Source organism: Pleurodeles waltl, chromosome 4_2 (assembly GCF_031143425.1).
Source record: "Pleurodeles waltl isolate 20211129_DDA chromosome 4_2, aPleWal1.hap1.20221129, whole genome shotgun sequence".
Classification (NCBI taxonomy): Eukaryota; Metazoa; Chordata; class Amphibia; order Caudata; family Salamandridae; genus Pleurodeles; species Pleurodeles waltl.
This window is the reverse complement of record NC_090443.1, coordinates 79,188,380-79,206,136: the sequence shown is the minus strand read 5'-3', so window position 1 is coordinate 79,206,136 and position 17,757 is coordinate 79,188,380. Positions and strand designations below refer to the sequence as shown.

General features: G+C 46.7%; 1 protein-coding gene across 5 annotated transcripts in view; it reads left to right on the top strand.

Annotated features, from left to right (window-relative positions):
- STAT6 (signal transducer and activator of transcription 6) overlaps positions 1-17,757 on the top strand; it is a 604,937-nt gene that overhangs the window by 410,326 nt on the left and 176,854 nt on the right. For all 5 annotated transcript variants that reach the window (XM_069230781.1, XM_069230777.1, XM_069230780.1 and 2 more), the window contains exon 10: positions 15,878-16,000. In XM_069230781.1, coding sequence (XP_069086882.1) covers positions 15,878-16,000 — 123 coding nt within the window. The remainder of the gene's footprint in view (positions 1-15,877; positions 16,001-17,757) is intronic.

Sequence of the window (17,757 nt, the reverse complement as noted above, 5' to 3'; positions counted from 1 at the left end):
CCATGGTGACCTGTATGCGCTTGAGGGTGATCTACAGGATAGAAAACATTTTTTTTTTTTATTCAAAGAATGTAGGATGGATGGCCACCTGGTTGGCTGCTCATGGGAGCTTGACCACCTGCTGCTCAGGGGCTGGTCCCTTGCGTAGCTGTGTGTGGCAGGGGGTTGACAAACCAGGGTTTGGGTTGGGGTAGGGTCATAAGATTTTACTGATTGTTTTAAAAAAACAGAATTTTTTTGAAAATACGAATGGTTAAAATGACGTTATAGTTAGGTATTGTAATAAAACCTTACTTTGCATTAAATAATTGCCAGAAATTCACTGAAAAATACAAAGGTTAAAGTGATGTTATAGTTAGGTATGTATAATAATATTAAATGTTACATTAAAAAAAAGAAATTCACTAAAAAAATAAAGGTTAAAGTGACATAGTTCGACGAAAGGCGCGAGCCAAAGGTGAGGGCCTTTAGCGATAGAGCGGGACTTTAATGGACGATATAGCCCAGCTATGAAGGGCTATAAGGCTATTAGAACATTCCACCACTAGAGTGCAGAATGTTTTTATAGGTAAAGGCCTGGAACCCAGGGGGATTGAAATCCCCCCAGGCTTTATGAGGCCAATGTTCACAGCTGTTGCCTGTGAAAAACATTGGAATGTTGGAGCTCTGGGCTTCTGCTGCCCATTATAAGCCATAGTACTCCATATTCTTCAGTGGAGCTCCCAACATTCCAGTGTTCTGTATTAGAATGTTTGGAGCTCCACTGAAGGCTGTGGAGTGACTTGGGGCTTATCATGGCTGGTATAAGCCTACTTCTCCAACATTCCAATGTTTGTCTTTTTGTTTTTCCCTTTTTAATTTAGAACATTCTATCCTCAGTGAGTGGAATGTTCTAATAGCCTTATAGCCCTTCTGCCTCAGGCAATACCAGTTGATAAAAGCCCTGTCCCTCACTACAGGGCCCCTATAAATCAGGGTCAAGGCCTTTAACAACCGGTATAGCCCTCGGCAGCGAGTTATAAGTGTGTAATTTTGAATGCCTAAAACTATTCAGCCATGGTTAGACCTGATTTGGAATTTCTTCTAAACAAAAGTTGATGCTACCATGCCCAGGACAGCTTGGACCATCCCTAATGGTGGAAAAGGCATACTCCTAGTGATGTCTAGGCAAATCTTAACTGTAACCTCTGTACTGAATACTCTTTTGATTATGGGTTCATTGTTCTAGATTTTGAACTTTAGGGGAGCAATGACATTTTTACATAGGCTCCTTTCCTCTCTCGCACATAACTGCAACAGTGAAAATCGGAGACCGGGAGTTTACCTCTTGCCAGTTTGCTTTAGCTTGATTGACAAAATCGTGACTTTATGCTACCAATCTAGGGACATAATTACAATTCCTCACTTAAATGTCATCAGACATTTGCAAAAACAAAAGTATTTCAAAATTGATTGAGAATGCTCAGAGCTTAAAGTCCTGGGTTAGGAGCATCCAGTAAAAGCTGAGCACTCCCTCAACCTCAGAAGAGTCGATCTGTTTTTGCCACGTATGCTATTACCCTGAAGAAAAGCTGCTGACGACTGGGCACCTTTGGCATTTTGGCCAAAGATGTGGAATGGTTTAGACTTTTAAGCGAATGTTAAGTTTACACTGGGAGTTGGTTTTTTTCCTTGCAAAGCAGGCGTGGTACCTCAAGATAACACACATTCTGAGATCCTAGTTGCCGCATCCAGGAGTTTGGTAGTTACCGACAATTGAGCGATTTGCGCCCAGCTGCTTGAAGCAAGAAGAGGTAGTCCTCTTCTAGCTGCATATATTCTGTGGCATTTTCCTGCCTAGGTCCCCATTTTTGCAAAGTATTCTTGAGATGTCCATTCTAAAGCAATTTATCAAACTTCTATTGAGACAGGTTTGCACAATATTCTTAGAGTTGGATGGTCTTTTCAGTATGTGGTTCGTTGCTGAAACATGCTGGTAGTCATTGATTAGTGGCATCACCTTACCATGGCATCACTGTAGTGCTGATTTAGGGACTAATTTAACGGTTGGTGGGAGGCCTGCCAGGTTAGCAGAAACCGAGGCTTCCCCTTCTCTGGAGGTGGGCACTCACCTTACTTAAGGATTACCACTGGCCTAGCAGAGAGCTCTATGCCTCAAGTGTTTTCTTCTGTGTGGGAGGTGTTGAACAGACAGATTCTTTTTAAACAAGCAGCATTTTCGTTTTGCCTGATCAGCATTCAATTTTGTTTTTTTATGAACAAACTCCAGCACCGGGGAAAATCAATGGCCCAGATCTGCATGAAGCTTTCCCCAGTGCAAGTAGTCCATTGTTTGTTTTCCCTGCCCAAGCAGCATGGCAGCCCCTGTCAGGTAAATCGGTGACTGTACCCCCTCATCATCTTCATTGCTTTTAAATAGAATTAAAATATTCAAAAGAATAGAGCCTGACGATGGTCCATCTATTGGATGGTTGAGCTCCGAGGTAGGCTTGAGGACCATCCACGTAAGGACTGCGAAGGTTGCTTCTTTTCATCTTGAATCCTCTGACAAACCAAGAAAGAGCAATGTATCAATTAGTGTCAACTTGAGGAGTAGCTGATCAATCCATATCTAGGCCTTATACTCTCCATTCCAGAACTATGTTTACATGGGGACACGATATCCAGGAGAGGTGCTTCATTCCTATAAGCTGATCAGTGGTGTTTGGTTTCTGGAAGCATTCAGTTCAGGAATCATCTCCCCTGTAAAATAGTTTGTCCCCTTAAAATTATTTCTGCTGAAATAACTTTTGAAACTTGTTTGCCTAGCCCTCTATAGCTGTGGAGCCTGGCTTTAACTACATTTTTGGTTGTCCGTTTACCATGCTGTGGTCTGTTATTTTCTGTTTTCTCACAGCTAACTCAATCCCTCCCACCTACTGATTGGTTGAGTCCTATTTAACCATTCTCTGCCATTACTAAATCCGGGCTCCTCCCAGGGCATCCAGTCTGGGTATCCAAGAAAAGGGTGGAAAAGTTACAAATGAGTATCTGTGGTGACCTGCATGTTTGTCCCTAGGGCCAGAAAGTCTGCTCAAGCCCACTCCTCCCATCTTCATTAAGCTAATACCTTACTCCTGCTGATGATTATACTTGTTCACAGGGGATCAATTAAACTTGTATTGTTGGCAATTACAAGGTATCATTCTAAGCCTGCACCTTCTTGTCTTTATACACTCAAACTAGTTGCCTACAACAACAAAGGTTCTACCCTATAGACTCATTACTGTAGTGTCTATTTATATGTCAGGGTTACAATGATTTCTCAGAGTTCCTACTTAGCGTCCTACTTAACGTATTTTTGCATTATTTTCCATAGACCTACTATTGTGATGATTATTCATGGCTTTGGGTTCTAACTTAGTTGCTTCATTGTTAACCCCTTTTACCCACTCTTCAAAGACATGACTGTGGTTTAGAGGTTCTAAGGCTCCCTATTGATTACATTAGGGTTATCTACTTAATTTTCGAAGACCTAGGCCATCTGCCCCTGATTAAACCCAGGTCTGCGCTTCAGCTTCTTCTAGGCTTATCCAATAGACCCACTGCAGCGGTGCCTATTTAATTTTCTAGGGCATCGCCCTTATTTGTTCTTCGTGAACCCATATGCCAAGTACTGTAGTGTCCCCTTATTGGCCCAGGACTCTGACCTTAGATGGTCCAAGGTTGTCAATAGAGACAAACCTTTGCAGTGTCATCTTAATACTCGTGGATTTTTTTACAGCTGCTCCACGGTTAACTCGATTATGCCCACTAATGTGGGCATAATCTGTTTAAATTCTAAGATTGTGATTTAACTATTCATGGATCAACACATAGGCCATCTTGTGTTGTACCTTTTATGTCCAAGGATTGTGGAGTCTGCAAAGTTCTTGAGCCCTGCGATCGACAAGAAAGGTATCCTGGTGCTAAGAAACGCTTACAAGAACTAGAGCCAAGAGATTGTAAATGCATCAGAAAACCTGGTCTTGAGGGATTTCCGGGAATTGAGATGGTTATCACTCAGCTGAAGATCAGCAGAAAGTGTTTGTCCACAAGCATTGAGAAGGCCCGACCCCTGACCGATTAGGAAGATGCCAGAAGATAATCAGAAGCTTTGGATCTGAGGGAGTGTCAGGAGAGTATGTTGAACATTTTACTTGAAGATATGTGGGACCCTGCTTGCGAGGTACTTTTTGGATTAAACACAGCGATGTAAACATAATCTGTTTGGAAATAGAATTTAATGTAGCAAGAACCTAAAGACGGTGACCAGAGTCTAGCAATGTAAACCAGAAATAAGTCTCATTACTGCATTTTGTATTCTTTAAAGATTGGCAAGAGTAAAATCAGGAAGCACTAAACAGAAAGAATGCCAGTATTCCACAGAAAATAGAATAGTTGTCTGAACCACAGACTGGCGAAGGGCTGTGAAAGGAAAGACAGTTTTGAATAGTAACTGAAGGTGAAAAAACCAGGACGCTGAAACCTTAATAATTTATCTGGACAAAAATAGATAGTGAGCAAACTAAAAACCAAGGTGGTCATTATGAACACGGCGGAAACAACCGCTGTGTTCATGCTGGAGGTCAAAATACTGACCTCCAGCGACCCTGGAACCCCGCCGGCCAGATAATGAACTTTTCTGGAGCCGCCGTCAATGCCTGTGTGGCATGAGCAGTTGCACCCGTCGCGCAGATCACTGCCCTAAAATGCGCCGGGCCCCTTCACTGCCCATGCAAAGTGCATGGGCAGTGCAGGGGCCCCCGGGGCACCTCCTCCGCCAGCCTTTTCCTGGTGGGATATCCCGCCAGGAAAAGGCTGGCGGGAATTGAAACATTATCCTCAGGGTAGCGCAGCTACCCTGGCGGATGGTGTTTCAACCCGCCGTCAGGCGGTGGGTGACGGCTGCCACTGGTGGCCATCACCATGTCCGTTATATGGCGGTTTGGCCCGCCATGTCGGCTGGCGGCTTCAGCCACTGCTGGCATGGCGGGCCAAACTGCCATGATCGTAATGAGGGCCTAAGACTCCGGGGTCAGGGCAGAAACCAGCGCAAAGGGCCACTACTAAACTTGTTCTTGGGCAAATTCTTGCCAATCACCAAAGCCTCAGTTTTGTTGGCATAGAATCTGATAGAGTTTGCGCTTATCAAGGAAACAACCACTGGGAGCAAGTTCTGGAAACTAGAACAAGCCAAAGAAGAGTATAATTGGATGATCAACTGGGTGCCATCCATGTAAATCATGAGTGTATACCCCAAGGTCTGGATGACCTCAGGCAAAGACAAAACCTAAAAGAAAAGGATCTGAGTGAAGAGCCCTGAGGCACCCCACAAACCACAAGTTTGAACTCCAATTGATAAGAATAAGACAGATGATTTGGGAGATATGAGAAGAAAAAGGTACTTACTTTCAGGTTTACTGTTTCTTTTACATAAACAATCTTCCAACAGATTCCTGTGTGCCTGCCCTTCTCTCCTGGTAGTCATTGTGGTAACTAATAAGATCCCAAGGTATGCAAACCTGTTATGTGCTGTATTTGTCACACTTACTCTTTAGGTTCTTCTATGCTTTTCTTGCTGGGGTATGCAAAAAGTCCAGGAACTGGCGCCAAGACACAAGTTGGCACCTAATTTATTCAGATGTAATGATTTCCAGAGGTGGAGTTGCAACTACAGTATAATGCAATACAATACAATACAAATTAGTTTGTAAAGCGCACGGCTGCTTCCAAAGAAGCATCCTGGTGCAGCAGCATGCCAGAGCAGATAAGAAATTACAGGGTAGGATTAAAAAGAAACGTTTTCAACTTTTTCCTAAAAATGGATTCTGAAGAAGCTAATCGAAGGCCTAACTGGAGGGCATTCTAGAGTCAGTCAGTAAGACACACTAAAGTAAGGTAAGATGCCCTTCATGTTATATGCACCTGGGGAATATGAAGAGGTTTTTGGCTTTTAGATCTTAGGAGTCTAGATTGAGAGTACGCCTACAGTTTTTTTCTTAACTATAATGGACCTTTATAATCAAGAGGTTCAAAGGCCAGGGTAATAGCCTTAAATTGGACTCCCCCACTGACAGGCAATCAGTGACGCTGTCGTAGGTGGAGTGTTACTGATTGATGTGCCAGAATTTTCAGAATTCACCGAGCTGTGGCATTTTTGCACAATCTGAAGGCGTCATGTTGTCGTGTAGGCTCTCATTATTCTAATGAGACTACTGGATTTTGAGCAGCAAGATCATCCACGGTGTGGGAGACTGAGTCTGACCCACTGTGGGCTACACCTGTCGCTCTAAATCCGGGTTTTGCTCCGGCTAACTAGCAGTGCCTCATTTCTGCCAGGGGATAGGGATGATTGGGCAGCCGAGCGCATGACGTATTAGGCTTCTCAGGGAAGTCGTGGTCACTCAGGTCACATCTGGTTCTCTCATTCACAGTTCAGTCTCATATATAAATGACAAACAGAAGCAGTATATGTTTCAATGATTGGTTTAATAAAACGACTGCATCTTAGATAGCAAAGCGTGAGCTGCAATAACCAGGATGACACAACATGACAGTTTTAAAATGGTGACAAGGTGAGTGAAGCATATTGTCACTATGATCGATGGACTATTTCCTATCTAAGTCATAATCTGAGCATAGCATGTTAAGCTTTAATTCTGCCTTTCAGGTTCCCCCGGGAAGACATAAACCCTCATACCTGAGCAAAGGCCTGTGGTCTGTGTTAGCATCTGTAGCGAAGCATTCAGCAATCAACATACAGTTGTGGTTCCCTGGCTAGATTCTCCCTCTTAACGTGTAATGGGACTAGGAAGTGTTTTTATAATAACACAGCTGATGTTCTGAGAAAATGTCCCTACGTAAGGATGTGTATTTTCTACAAATGTTGGAGACTAAACTTCTACCACGTTCACCGGCAATGTACCAAACCGTAGCCTTGAATGAAGCACGGAGTGATCAAGAATGTCTTGTTTGAGAAGCCAGTGCTGGGCTAAGCAAAAACAGTTAGATAGATGAAAAATAAAACAAGACCGTAAAAATGGTTATTGTAAAAATAACAATGCGAAGCCGAATAAAATATATCTAGGTTAAAGTGCACAGCGGCCTAGGGTGTTAAAATAACGTGAATGGAGCTTTAACTAAAATGGTGACACAACACTGTCAGGTAGGCAGGCCCAAGTTAAGACTGTTAGCATAATCCAGTTTTGAAGTCACTAATGAATGAACAATAGTCTGTTGGTTGTCCTCAGGAACCAGGTGTAGCATTCTCCTTAGGGATTTGAGGTTTGCAAAGCAGCTGGACGATAAAGTTTCAAGTTGGGGCACAAATAAAAGTTTAGCATCAGATATAATGCCCAAGTTCATAGCAGTTGAAGCATGTGAGGATGAAGTCCCCAGCTCCAAAGGCCACCAGTTCCATGAGTCAGGATAGTGTTTAGTTCATAACAAAAAGGATCTCCATTTTATCAGAATTAAGCTTGAGGTAATTACTGCCCATCCAGTTGCCAACTGATTTTATACAAAATTTAAAGGAATTAAAGGCCAGCAAATCTTTCTTGTGGAAAGATAGAAGAAGATGGGTATCATCTACCTAGGAGGTCACCTGGAGGCCCCAAGATTTAACTACACTTGCAAAGGGCTCCAGATAAATATTAAAAAGAGTGGGACTCAGAGCTGAGCCCTGTGGCACTCCACAGTCCAAAGGTTTTGAGGAGGAGGTGAAGGAGGATAACAAAACCGATTGTGTCCTGTCCTCAAACAATTATTAAAACCAGGTTAAGGCCTGACCATGGATCCCCAGTTTCCTGACTTGAGTATGTTTATGGGGATTCACGTGAGATACGAGTCAGGGGCTGAGCATAAATCAAGGATCACCAGCATTGCCACAGAATTCTGATCAAGATTTTTTTGGGATAATCTCTGATATTTCCAGCAGCACTGATTCAGTACTACATCCTGCCCTAAAACTAGATTGTGAATCATTTAAAAGAAAATTATATTCCACAAATGTGGTGAATAGCTATTCACTAGCGTCTCTGTAATCTTCACTCCAGCAGGCAGGAGAGAAAGGGCTTTATTATTACTTAGGATACTAGGGTCCGCGTTAGGTTTCTTCAGTAAGGGAAGCTGGAGAGCTTGTTTCCAGCATTTAGGAACCCTACTTGCACTTGGCCAGTTCCACTGAAGAATCTTCCAGGGATATAGGATTAAAATGGGAGAAAAGAGGCCCAGAAGTAGAATTAGACTCCACACCAGGACAGACTACAGTTACCGGAGGAAACTGATCATAAATGATACAAATCTTATTGTAAAAGAACTCTGAGAGTTGCAGAATACTGAGTAACCTGTGTGTTATGTGTGACTACTGCTAGTTTGCAGAGTAACTAATGTGTAATGTTCTGACAACTGCTAAGGTAGCAGGATAGTACTATTATGTGATGTTGGTCTGATAATTACGTTGGGTACAATACAGTATATTTTCATATAATCTGGTGTTGTGTTTCCTTTGTGGTGGGGATATTGCGTCACATGTATGTGTGTGTTGTGCAAACGCTTTACGCATTGCCTCCGGGTTAAGCCTGACTGCTCGTGCCAAGCTACCAAGGGGGTGAGCAGGGGTTATCTTGGACGTGTAACTCCCTTGCCCTGACTAGAGTGGGTAAGTTCTGCCTGGCTGAGGTGAATACCCTAGCCAACCAGAAACCCCATTTCTAACATTGGGTAGGTCGCTCCCCCTGCCGCTGCAGCTCCTCCAGGTTCCTGAGTTCCTGAGACCCACCTCACAGTAAGTACCCCCCACCTCCCAGCCCCTCGCTCTGCCCTGCGCTACTCACCCTCTCTCCTGCTTCTTTTCTTCTTTTCTTCTTCTCTGTTCTTCTGTTCTTCCTCCTCGCTCCTCGTCTGTAATCTTCTTCTGTACTCTTCTTTCCCCCGTCTTCACTCTACTTCTCTTCTTCCTCATCTTCTTCTGTGGTCTTCTGCCCTCTGTTCTTCTTCTTCTGTATCTTCTTCTGTATCTTCTTCTGTATCTTCTTCTCTGTTCTTCTGTGTTCTTCTGTGTTCTTCCGGTCTTCCTTTCTTCTCTCCTTCCGGTCTTCTGATCTTCCTTTCTTCTCTCCTTCCGGTCTTCTGTTCTTCTGTTCTTCTTGTCTTCTGTTCTTCTTGTCTTCTGACTTCGGCTCTTCTGCCTCCTCCGTCCTCTTCTCCCCGCGCCTGCCCTCCTGCTCCTGCCTCATCCCCCTCCCCCACTCGCATCCCCCTCTCTATCTCCCCTATCTAACCCGTTCACTATCTACCTCCCCCACTCCTCCTATCTACCTATCTCTCTATCTCTCTATCCCACTATCTAACTCCCTCACTCTCCACCTCCTCCTATCTTCCTATCTCTCTATCTATTTCCCTATCTATCGATTTCCCTATCTATTTTCTCTATCTATTTCTCTATCTCTCCCCCCCCTCCCTCACCCCCTCTATTACCGATCTTCCTATCCTCTCACTCTACCTCTCACCCTCACCCACCTCTACAACCCCCCCTCCCCTATCTTCTCAACCCTACTCCTATCTTTCTCCCCTATCTCCTAAACCTCCTAACACTCACCCCCTCCACCCTTATACCCCCCTCCCCCAGCTCTTCTCACTCTACCTGTCCCCCCCCTCCCTCGCGCTTTCCCGCCGCGACCTCCTGCACGCCCCAGCTCCCATTCGCCCCCACCTGACCCCTCCCCCCCTCCTACCTCATATGGCGGCTGGTGCGCGACTGCGCAGCGGGCGCGCCAGAGGCGCGCCAGAGGCAAGCCCTTCTGCACCCGTCAGCGCCTGTCCCGCGCCCAGCGCCACGACCCCTGGTCCCCAGCTCTCCCAAGCCCCGCTGACCCGCTACGACCCCATCACCCTCCACGCCCTCAACCCAGGACGCTCCAACACTTGCTTCCAAGCTCATCCCAAACGCACCCATGGACCCTTCGCCTGCAACTCCTGCAAACGCACCTTCCACCACGCAACAACCATGACCACCAGCCCACGCGCCATCAACCACCTCAAGTGCATCCTAGTCAACGCTCGCTCCGTCCACAAACATGCCGTTGAACTCTGGGACCTCCTGGACTCCATAGCACCGGACGTCGCCTTCATCACGGAGACCTGGATGAACGCCTCCTCGGCCCCTGACATCGCCACTGCCATCCCCAAAGGCTACAAGATCTCCAGAAAAGACCGCACCAACCAGGTAGGAGGAGGTATCGCCATCGTCTTCAAAGACTCCATCAGCGTCACCACCTCCACCGAAAACACCCCTCTCGCCGCTGAACACCTGCATTTTCAGATTCGCCCCGATCCAAGGACCACCCTCAGAGGATCCCTCATCTACCGTCCTCCCGGGCCACGCGCCCCTTTCAGCGACGCCATCGCCGACTTCATCTCCCCGCACGCCCTCGCCTCACCGGACTACATCCTCCTAGGTGACCTCAACTTCCATCTGGATCAAAACAACGACCCCAACACCACCACCCTGCTCGACAACCTCGCCAACCTCGGCCTCAAACAACTGGTGAACACCGCCACCCACATCGCCGGACACACGCTTGACCCCATCTTCTCCGCCAGCAAACACGTCTTCTTCAGCCACGCCTCCGCCCTACACTGGACCGACCACAGCTGCGTCCACTTCACATTGCGACGCGAGACCCGCCACCTCCGCACCCAACCCATCCCTCGTCGACAGTGGAACAAGATCCCCGAAGAGCAACTCTTCTCCGCACTCGCCGCCAACCAACCCACCCTCACCACCGACCCCAACGACGCAGCCCTCAACCTCACAAACTGGATCTCCAACTGCGCAGACATCCTTGCTCCCCTCAAACGCACGCATCGACAGACCAACACCAAAAAACCTCTCTGGTTCTCTGACACCCTCAAAGAATCAAAGAAAACTTGTCGCGCCCTTGAGAGAGCCTGGCGCAAGGACCGCACCGCTGACAACATGACCGCCCTCAAGAACGCTACCCGCGAACACCACCACCTGATCCGCGCCGCCAAAAGGAACTTTTTCACCGACAGACTGGACAAAAACAGACACAACAGCAGAGAACTCTTCAGCATCGTCAAGGAGTTCTCCAACCCCAGCGCCAACGCCAACGCCGTCACACCCTCACAGGATCTGTGCGAATCCCTCGCCACTTTCTTCCATCGCAAGATTAGCGACCTCCACAACAGCTTCGGACACCAGACCCAACCAAACACCACCGAACCGGCATCCACGGCCATCACCCTCAACAACTGGTCCCACATCAACACGGAAGAAACCAAATCCATCATGAACTCTATCCACTTCTGCGCCCCTTCGGACCCCTGCCCGCACTTCATCTTTAACAAAGCCGACGACATCATCGCCCCGCACCTCCAGACCGTCATCAACTCTTCTTTTTCTTCTGCTACCTTCCCCGAATGCTGGAAACACGCCGAAGTCAACGCCCTACTAAAGAAACCTACGGCTGACCCGAGCGACCTGAAAAACTTCCGCCCCATCTCTCTTCTGCCTTTCCCAGCCAAAGTAATAGAGAAGACCGTCAACAAACAGCTGACCACCTTCCTGGAAGACAACAACCTGCTCGACCCCTCACAAACCGGATTCCGAACCAACCACAGCACTGAAACCGCCCTCATCTCAGTCACTGACGACATCAGAACCCTGATGGACAGAAACAGTCGCCCTCATTCTGCTCGACCTCTCGGCTGCCTTTGACACCGTCTGTCACCGCACCCTAATCACCCGCCTCCGCTCCACCGGAATCCAAGGCCAGGCCCTGGACTGGATCGCCTCCTTCCTCTCAAACCGCTCCCAGAGAGTTTACCTCCCTCCGTTTCGCTCAGAACCCACCGAGATCATCTGCGGCGTACCCCAAGGCTCATCACTCAGCCCGACACTCTTCAATGTCTACATGAGCCCCCTCGCCAACATCGTACGCAAGCACGACATCATCATCACCTCCTACGCCGACGACACGCAACTTATACTCTCCCTCACCAAGGACCCCGCCAGCGCCAAGACCCACCTACAAGAGGGTATGAAGGACGTCGCAGATTGGATGAGGCTCAGCCGCCTAAAGCTGAACTCTGAAAAAACGGAAGTCCTCATCCTCGGCAACACCCCGTCCGCCTGGGACGACTCCTGGTGGCCCACGGCCCTCGGCACCGCACCGACCCCCACAGACCACGCCCGCAACCTCGGCTTCATCTTGCACTCTCTTCTCACCATGACCAAGCAAGTCAACGCCGTGTCCTCCGCCTGCTTCCTCACCCTCCGCATGCTCCGCAAGATCTTCCGCTGGATCCCCGCCGACACCAGAAAAACCGTGACCCACGCCCTCGTCACGAGCCGCCTGGACTACGGCAACACCCTCTACGCCGGGACCACAGCCAAACTCCAAAATCGCCTGCAATGCATTCAAAACGCCTCGGCCCGCCTCATCCTCGACATACCCCGCAGCAGCCACATCTCCGCACACCTGAGACACCTGCACTGGCTCCCAGTCAGCAAAAGGATCACCTTCCGACTTCTCACCCACGCACACAAAGCCCTCCACGACAAGGGACCGGAATACCTCAACAGACGCCTCAGCTTCTACGTCCCCACCCGCCCCCTCCGCTCCTCTGGCCTCGCACTCGTTGCTGTCCCTCGCATCCGCCGCTCCACGGCGGGTGGGAGATCTTTCTCCTTCCTGGCGGCCAAGACCTGGAACTCCCTCCCCATCAGCCTCAGGACCACCCAGGACCACTCCGCTTTCCGGAGACTCCTAAAGACCTGGCTGTTCGAGCAGCGATAACCCCCCCTTTTCCCCTAGCGCCTTGAGACCCGCACGGGTGAGTAGCGCGCTTTATAAATGTTAATGATTTGATTTGATTTGATTTGAGAGTTCTTCACATAATTTGGGCAGATGAAGTGGGATTATTCTGAAGGGCACCCAGGAAAAGAAAAGAATTTACCATTTTAAAAAGCTATGGCAGAGGATATGTACTCCTTATGAAATCTGCAAGTAGATTTACAATATCTTTTTTAGTGCTGTCTTATATACAATCTTGGCTTCTGCGTTATAGCATTTCCTCCATTATAAATATTATAAATATTTGCGTTATTACTTTTTTTTAAGTCCATCGAGAAGCATGGAGCCGATGGCATAGATCTTCCGCTGAGTTTTTTTTTATTTTTAGGAGTAATAGGATCAAATGCCTCGTCAAGCCAGCATTTATAGCTTCCTAAATCAAGCTCTTCAAAGCCCAATAACTCTACCGGTATTGATTGGATTGTCTCCATTAGAGTGAGTTCAGAGACTTGATGCAATGTCTAGGATGTTTTGTAAGAGATATTTTGCTGCTTGCTCACCAGAGGTGTAGGGAACATAAAAGTTATCAAAAGGTGATCAGGCTAGGTTAGCTGCAGAGCTGGCCTGATTAAGAGGTTTATAGGGCCGGTGTATGACCGGCCTTATGCGTTGGTCCTTCCACTAGTTGCTCTCAGTTAAATTCCTTTAAAGTAGTCAAAAACTGTGAGGTCATGGGGCAATTAGTCTTATTTGCATGTAGGTTAAAATCGCCAAGAACTATAAAGCAGGAGTGAGGTAATGATAGTTGGCCCAGCAGATCAGAAAGTGGAGAAAGCGTAAAAGAAGGGCCTAGAGCAATAGAAAAGGGTAAGCCTTCATGGAGCCGCTGTACGAACGTTTAGAAGTTGAACAAGAAAAGGTTGAAATTACAGCAATACCTCACCCTGCTCCAGCAACACGGTTAATGTGTTGGATAAAAAATCCAGGGGATTCACTAAGGCCAAATCTGGACCAGAAGAATCCTTCAACCAAGTTCCTAGGAGAAACATTAAGTCCCACCTGTACTCCAAAGGTAAGTTAAAAATATCTATGGCATGCTTAGGTAGTGATCTGCGATTAATCAAAGAGGCAGAGCAATAAGAGCCCTTAACCTCAATCTGCTGCCTTCCAGCCATGTGGGTTTGGCTGAAACAAAACTTGAAGTAGAAGCAGAAAAGTGTTCCATACAGTGATCAAATTGAGCCAAGGAGAAGGAATATGAGGGGCAGCTAGCTACACAGCCAGTCGGTGTAAAGATCAAATAGATGGTTACAAAGGTTCATTTAGAAATTAAGCAGTCCTACCCCAGAATATGCCTGCATCGGTGGGTGTTGGAGGTGCTCATCAGCAGCACGGCTGGTGCTGGATGTGATCCGGGCGTAGACAGACACAGGGGGGCTTGCCTTTGGCTCGCCAGCGGTGCATCCGCTGTGCATCTGTAGCATGGCCTGGTTTAAATGCCAGAAAATAAGGCTAATTCCAACCACTAGAGCACGTGCAACCAAAATAGTGCTTCTGTGGTGGAATCAGAAGTGCAAAATTAAATAGTCCCACACGTAACTCGGCAAATTGGAAGCTCTCCGCACAGTATCACAGTTAGAATCTTTTAAAAGAAGCTAAAAACGGCAAGTTAAAAAGATATGTAGCAGCACACGGATGAGGCTGTGCGTCCGTGGTCCTGGTTTAAATGACAGAAAGTTAGGCTGATTCCAACCACTAGAGCCTGTGTGACCAAAATGGCACCTCTGTGGTGGAATTGTAAGTCCAAAATACATTGAAAAAGTCACACACACAAATCAGCAAATTAGGAGCCCTCCAAACCCTCCACATGGCATGACCTGGAAAGTATTTGCTGGGGAAACGTTTTCAGGACTATTATATAGCTGAAGAGCTAATTCATAATGAGAGGAATATGCAGAAAAAAATATGTATCCTTCAGCAATATCCACCACAAATATTGTAAATTATAAAACAAAAACTTATTGTTTTCCTTCCTCCCATGGATTCATTTTTGTTCTTTAGACTGTTGTATTCTGTCACTGTAAATCATGTTTTTGAGGGGGATATCTAGTGCGACCAGTTGGCTACCATTGTGCTGATCTGTGCATCATGTTCCTATAAATATTGCGTGTTTTAGTCAAAACCAATAATCTTTCTTGAGTACTATACTTTTAGCTTTGGGTGCATTCAGAAGCTTGTTGTCAGTTTACCTATTATTGAGTTACTTTTTTAAGTAGAATGTAGTGTCTAATTTTCAACATAGATTTTTAAAGTACATTGAATTGGCAGTGGAAGGGGTCAGTGGCAATGTTACTTTCTGTGAAGTCATCAGAGGAAATCGATGGCTGTGTTAAAGGTGGGTGGTGTTGCTATCACTATGATATTGGTCAAAAAACAACATTTTATCTGTTTACATCGCTGTTTTTTCCTTTATTCATTATCTCTACATCTTCCTACTTTCTACTTCCATTTCTTCTTCTTCCCTTTCCCCTAGAATTTTCTTTTCTCTTTTTGAGCTTACCTTTTTCCTTTTTCTGTTTCTTTCTCTTTCTTCCCCTGTTTCGTTTTTCTCCCGTTCCCGTTGTCCTACTCTCATTCACTGTTTGGGGGTTATTCTAACTTTGGAGGAGGTGTTAATCCGTCCCAAAAGTGACGGAAAAGTGACGGATTTACCACCAGCCGTATTACGAGTCCATTATATCCTATGGAACTCGTAATACGGCTGGTGGTATATCCGTCACTTTACCGTCATTTTTGGGACGGATTAACACCTCCTCCAAAGTTAGAATAACCCCCTTTGTGTCTTTCTGTTCCCACTTGCTTGTTACTCTGTTTTGAATTCTTCACTTAGTTCCACGCATTCATTGATTTTTTTTTTTTCTCTGCATTTATTTTAATGTGTTCTTCGCTGTTAAGTTCCAGTTCGCGTTCTACATGTCTATCTCTTCTCCAGTTTCTTTCGCTTCTCCATTTACAACGTTTCTCTCTTTGCTCTACAGTCGGTCAAGAAAATTAAGCGCTGTGAGAGGAAGGGCTCTGAGTCGGTGACAGAAGAGAAGTGCGCGATCCTCTTCACAGTGAAATTTAACCACAGCACCTTCAACATGGCCTTCCACGTAGAGGTAAAGGGGTCTGACTTAATGAAAAGCCATAAAGAACATTTTGTGGACCCGCTCGAGGAGTTCTGGGCTGAACAAAGGACGAGGGGGCAGGGAGGGCGGGAGGACGTGTTTGAGGTGAGACTGTGTGGTGTTAAGAATGTCTGAATCAACTAGGAGATGAAGCTAGGTGGAAGGCAAGCAAGAACATCGGGCTGTACAAAGGCACAACCCGTGGGTGGCATTTGGGACGTCCAGCTGAATGTAGAAACAAATGCAGGTGTCTGCCTGCGGGTCATTAATGTTTATTGAGATCAGCCAGTTAACAATTTGGGGGGCTTGATGGCAGGGCGGTTTTCCAGTGGAAAATTGTTTGGGTGTGATAGGGTGGCTTGTATTTAGCAGAATTTTCGGTGGCGGCTGGTGACATTTGAAAGTAGTGGAGCGTGAAGATTTTTGACGAGTTAGCGAAGCACGTGATTGTGACTGGAGTAGATGCCATGGTTATTGCGGGCCCTCACTGAGCAAACTTTGAAACATAGGGGACAAAATGATACAGTTTAAATGATACAGTTTACTGCGAATATTTGAGGAAAATGGTTAAAAGAAATATTCTGAATGGGAGCTCTTGAAATATTTTAAAACTTTAAAGTATGTACATGACTAGTTCTGTCGAAGATATCATCGTGCGAAAATTGTGCCTGAGGGGTGTAAGAGGGGGCTCTTCAAGACATTTGCCAGCTCATTCAAGGTACATTTCACTTTAACGAACTGGAGCTCCTGCTGAAGATATCAAAATACAGGGTCTGTGTGCTGTTAAGCGTTAGTTTGCTGCTCGAGTAGTGAGCCTTGGGACAGAGTGACCAAACCGAGACTCGCTTGTGTGTGTAAAAGGCCGCTTTATTGGAACAGGTGCCCCTAGACCTACCCCCTTGGCCTTTGCCTTACAAAACTAAGACCTCACTAGACATCGAGTCACCTACCCCCGCCCCTCCCCCTCCCCGATCCCTCCCCCCTTCTTCTCAACCTATCTTTTCCTTCCTCTCGTCTCCTTTACTTTCTCCCGACCTACCTACTTCTTTGAACCTGTCCGCTACTGAGCAGTCTCCTGCCTGTCCTTGTCTAATTAATGTTCCCCCCGTCCTAATACCTGTCTTTCCCTGCCAGCTCCGTCCTACCCCCGAGCTTTTAATAGCTGCCCTGCAGCTGTCCCCGCCACCAGAAAAAGGCCTTGACTTTTTCTGCCCCCCCCCACACTAGGGCTCCTGTAGTAAAACCTTGAGCTGCTCCGTCAACTGCAAGAGGTAGAACTCCATTCCCACGAAAGATAAGTGCACCCCGTCATCCCTAAAAACTCCACATCCTCAAACCGTATGTCTGCATGCTCCAGGAATGATATTCCCCGCCCCGCGCAAAAACCCTTCATTTCTTTATTAATCTTACGTCTGGCCCTCTCGATGGCCCCCGGTTTCCTGGCTCCTCTCCACACCCAACGCGGCATAAACCCCGTAAAAACAATGTGACAGCCTTTCCACTGCTCGCTCACTAACTGCAGATCCCTTTTCATAACCTTCAGCAAATTCAAACCCGTAGATCTGACTAAATCGTTTTCCCCCAAATGAACACAAAGTAAATCCGGACAATGCCTCCTCCCTCGCGTTGCCTAAAGCCGAGGTACCAGCTCTCCCCACTTCATTCCCCCTTTCCCAATCCACGTCACCCGATAACGTTCCGTATCAAATCCCAGGTTGCCCCCTGCCGCAGTCCTTCGTGCCTGTCGT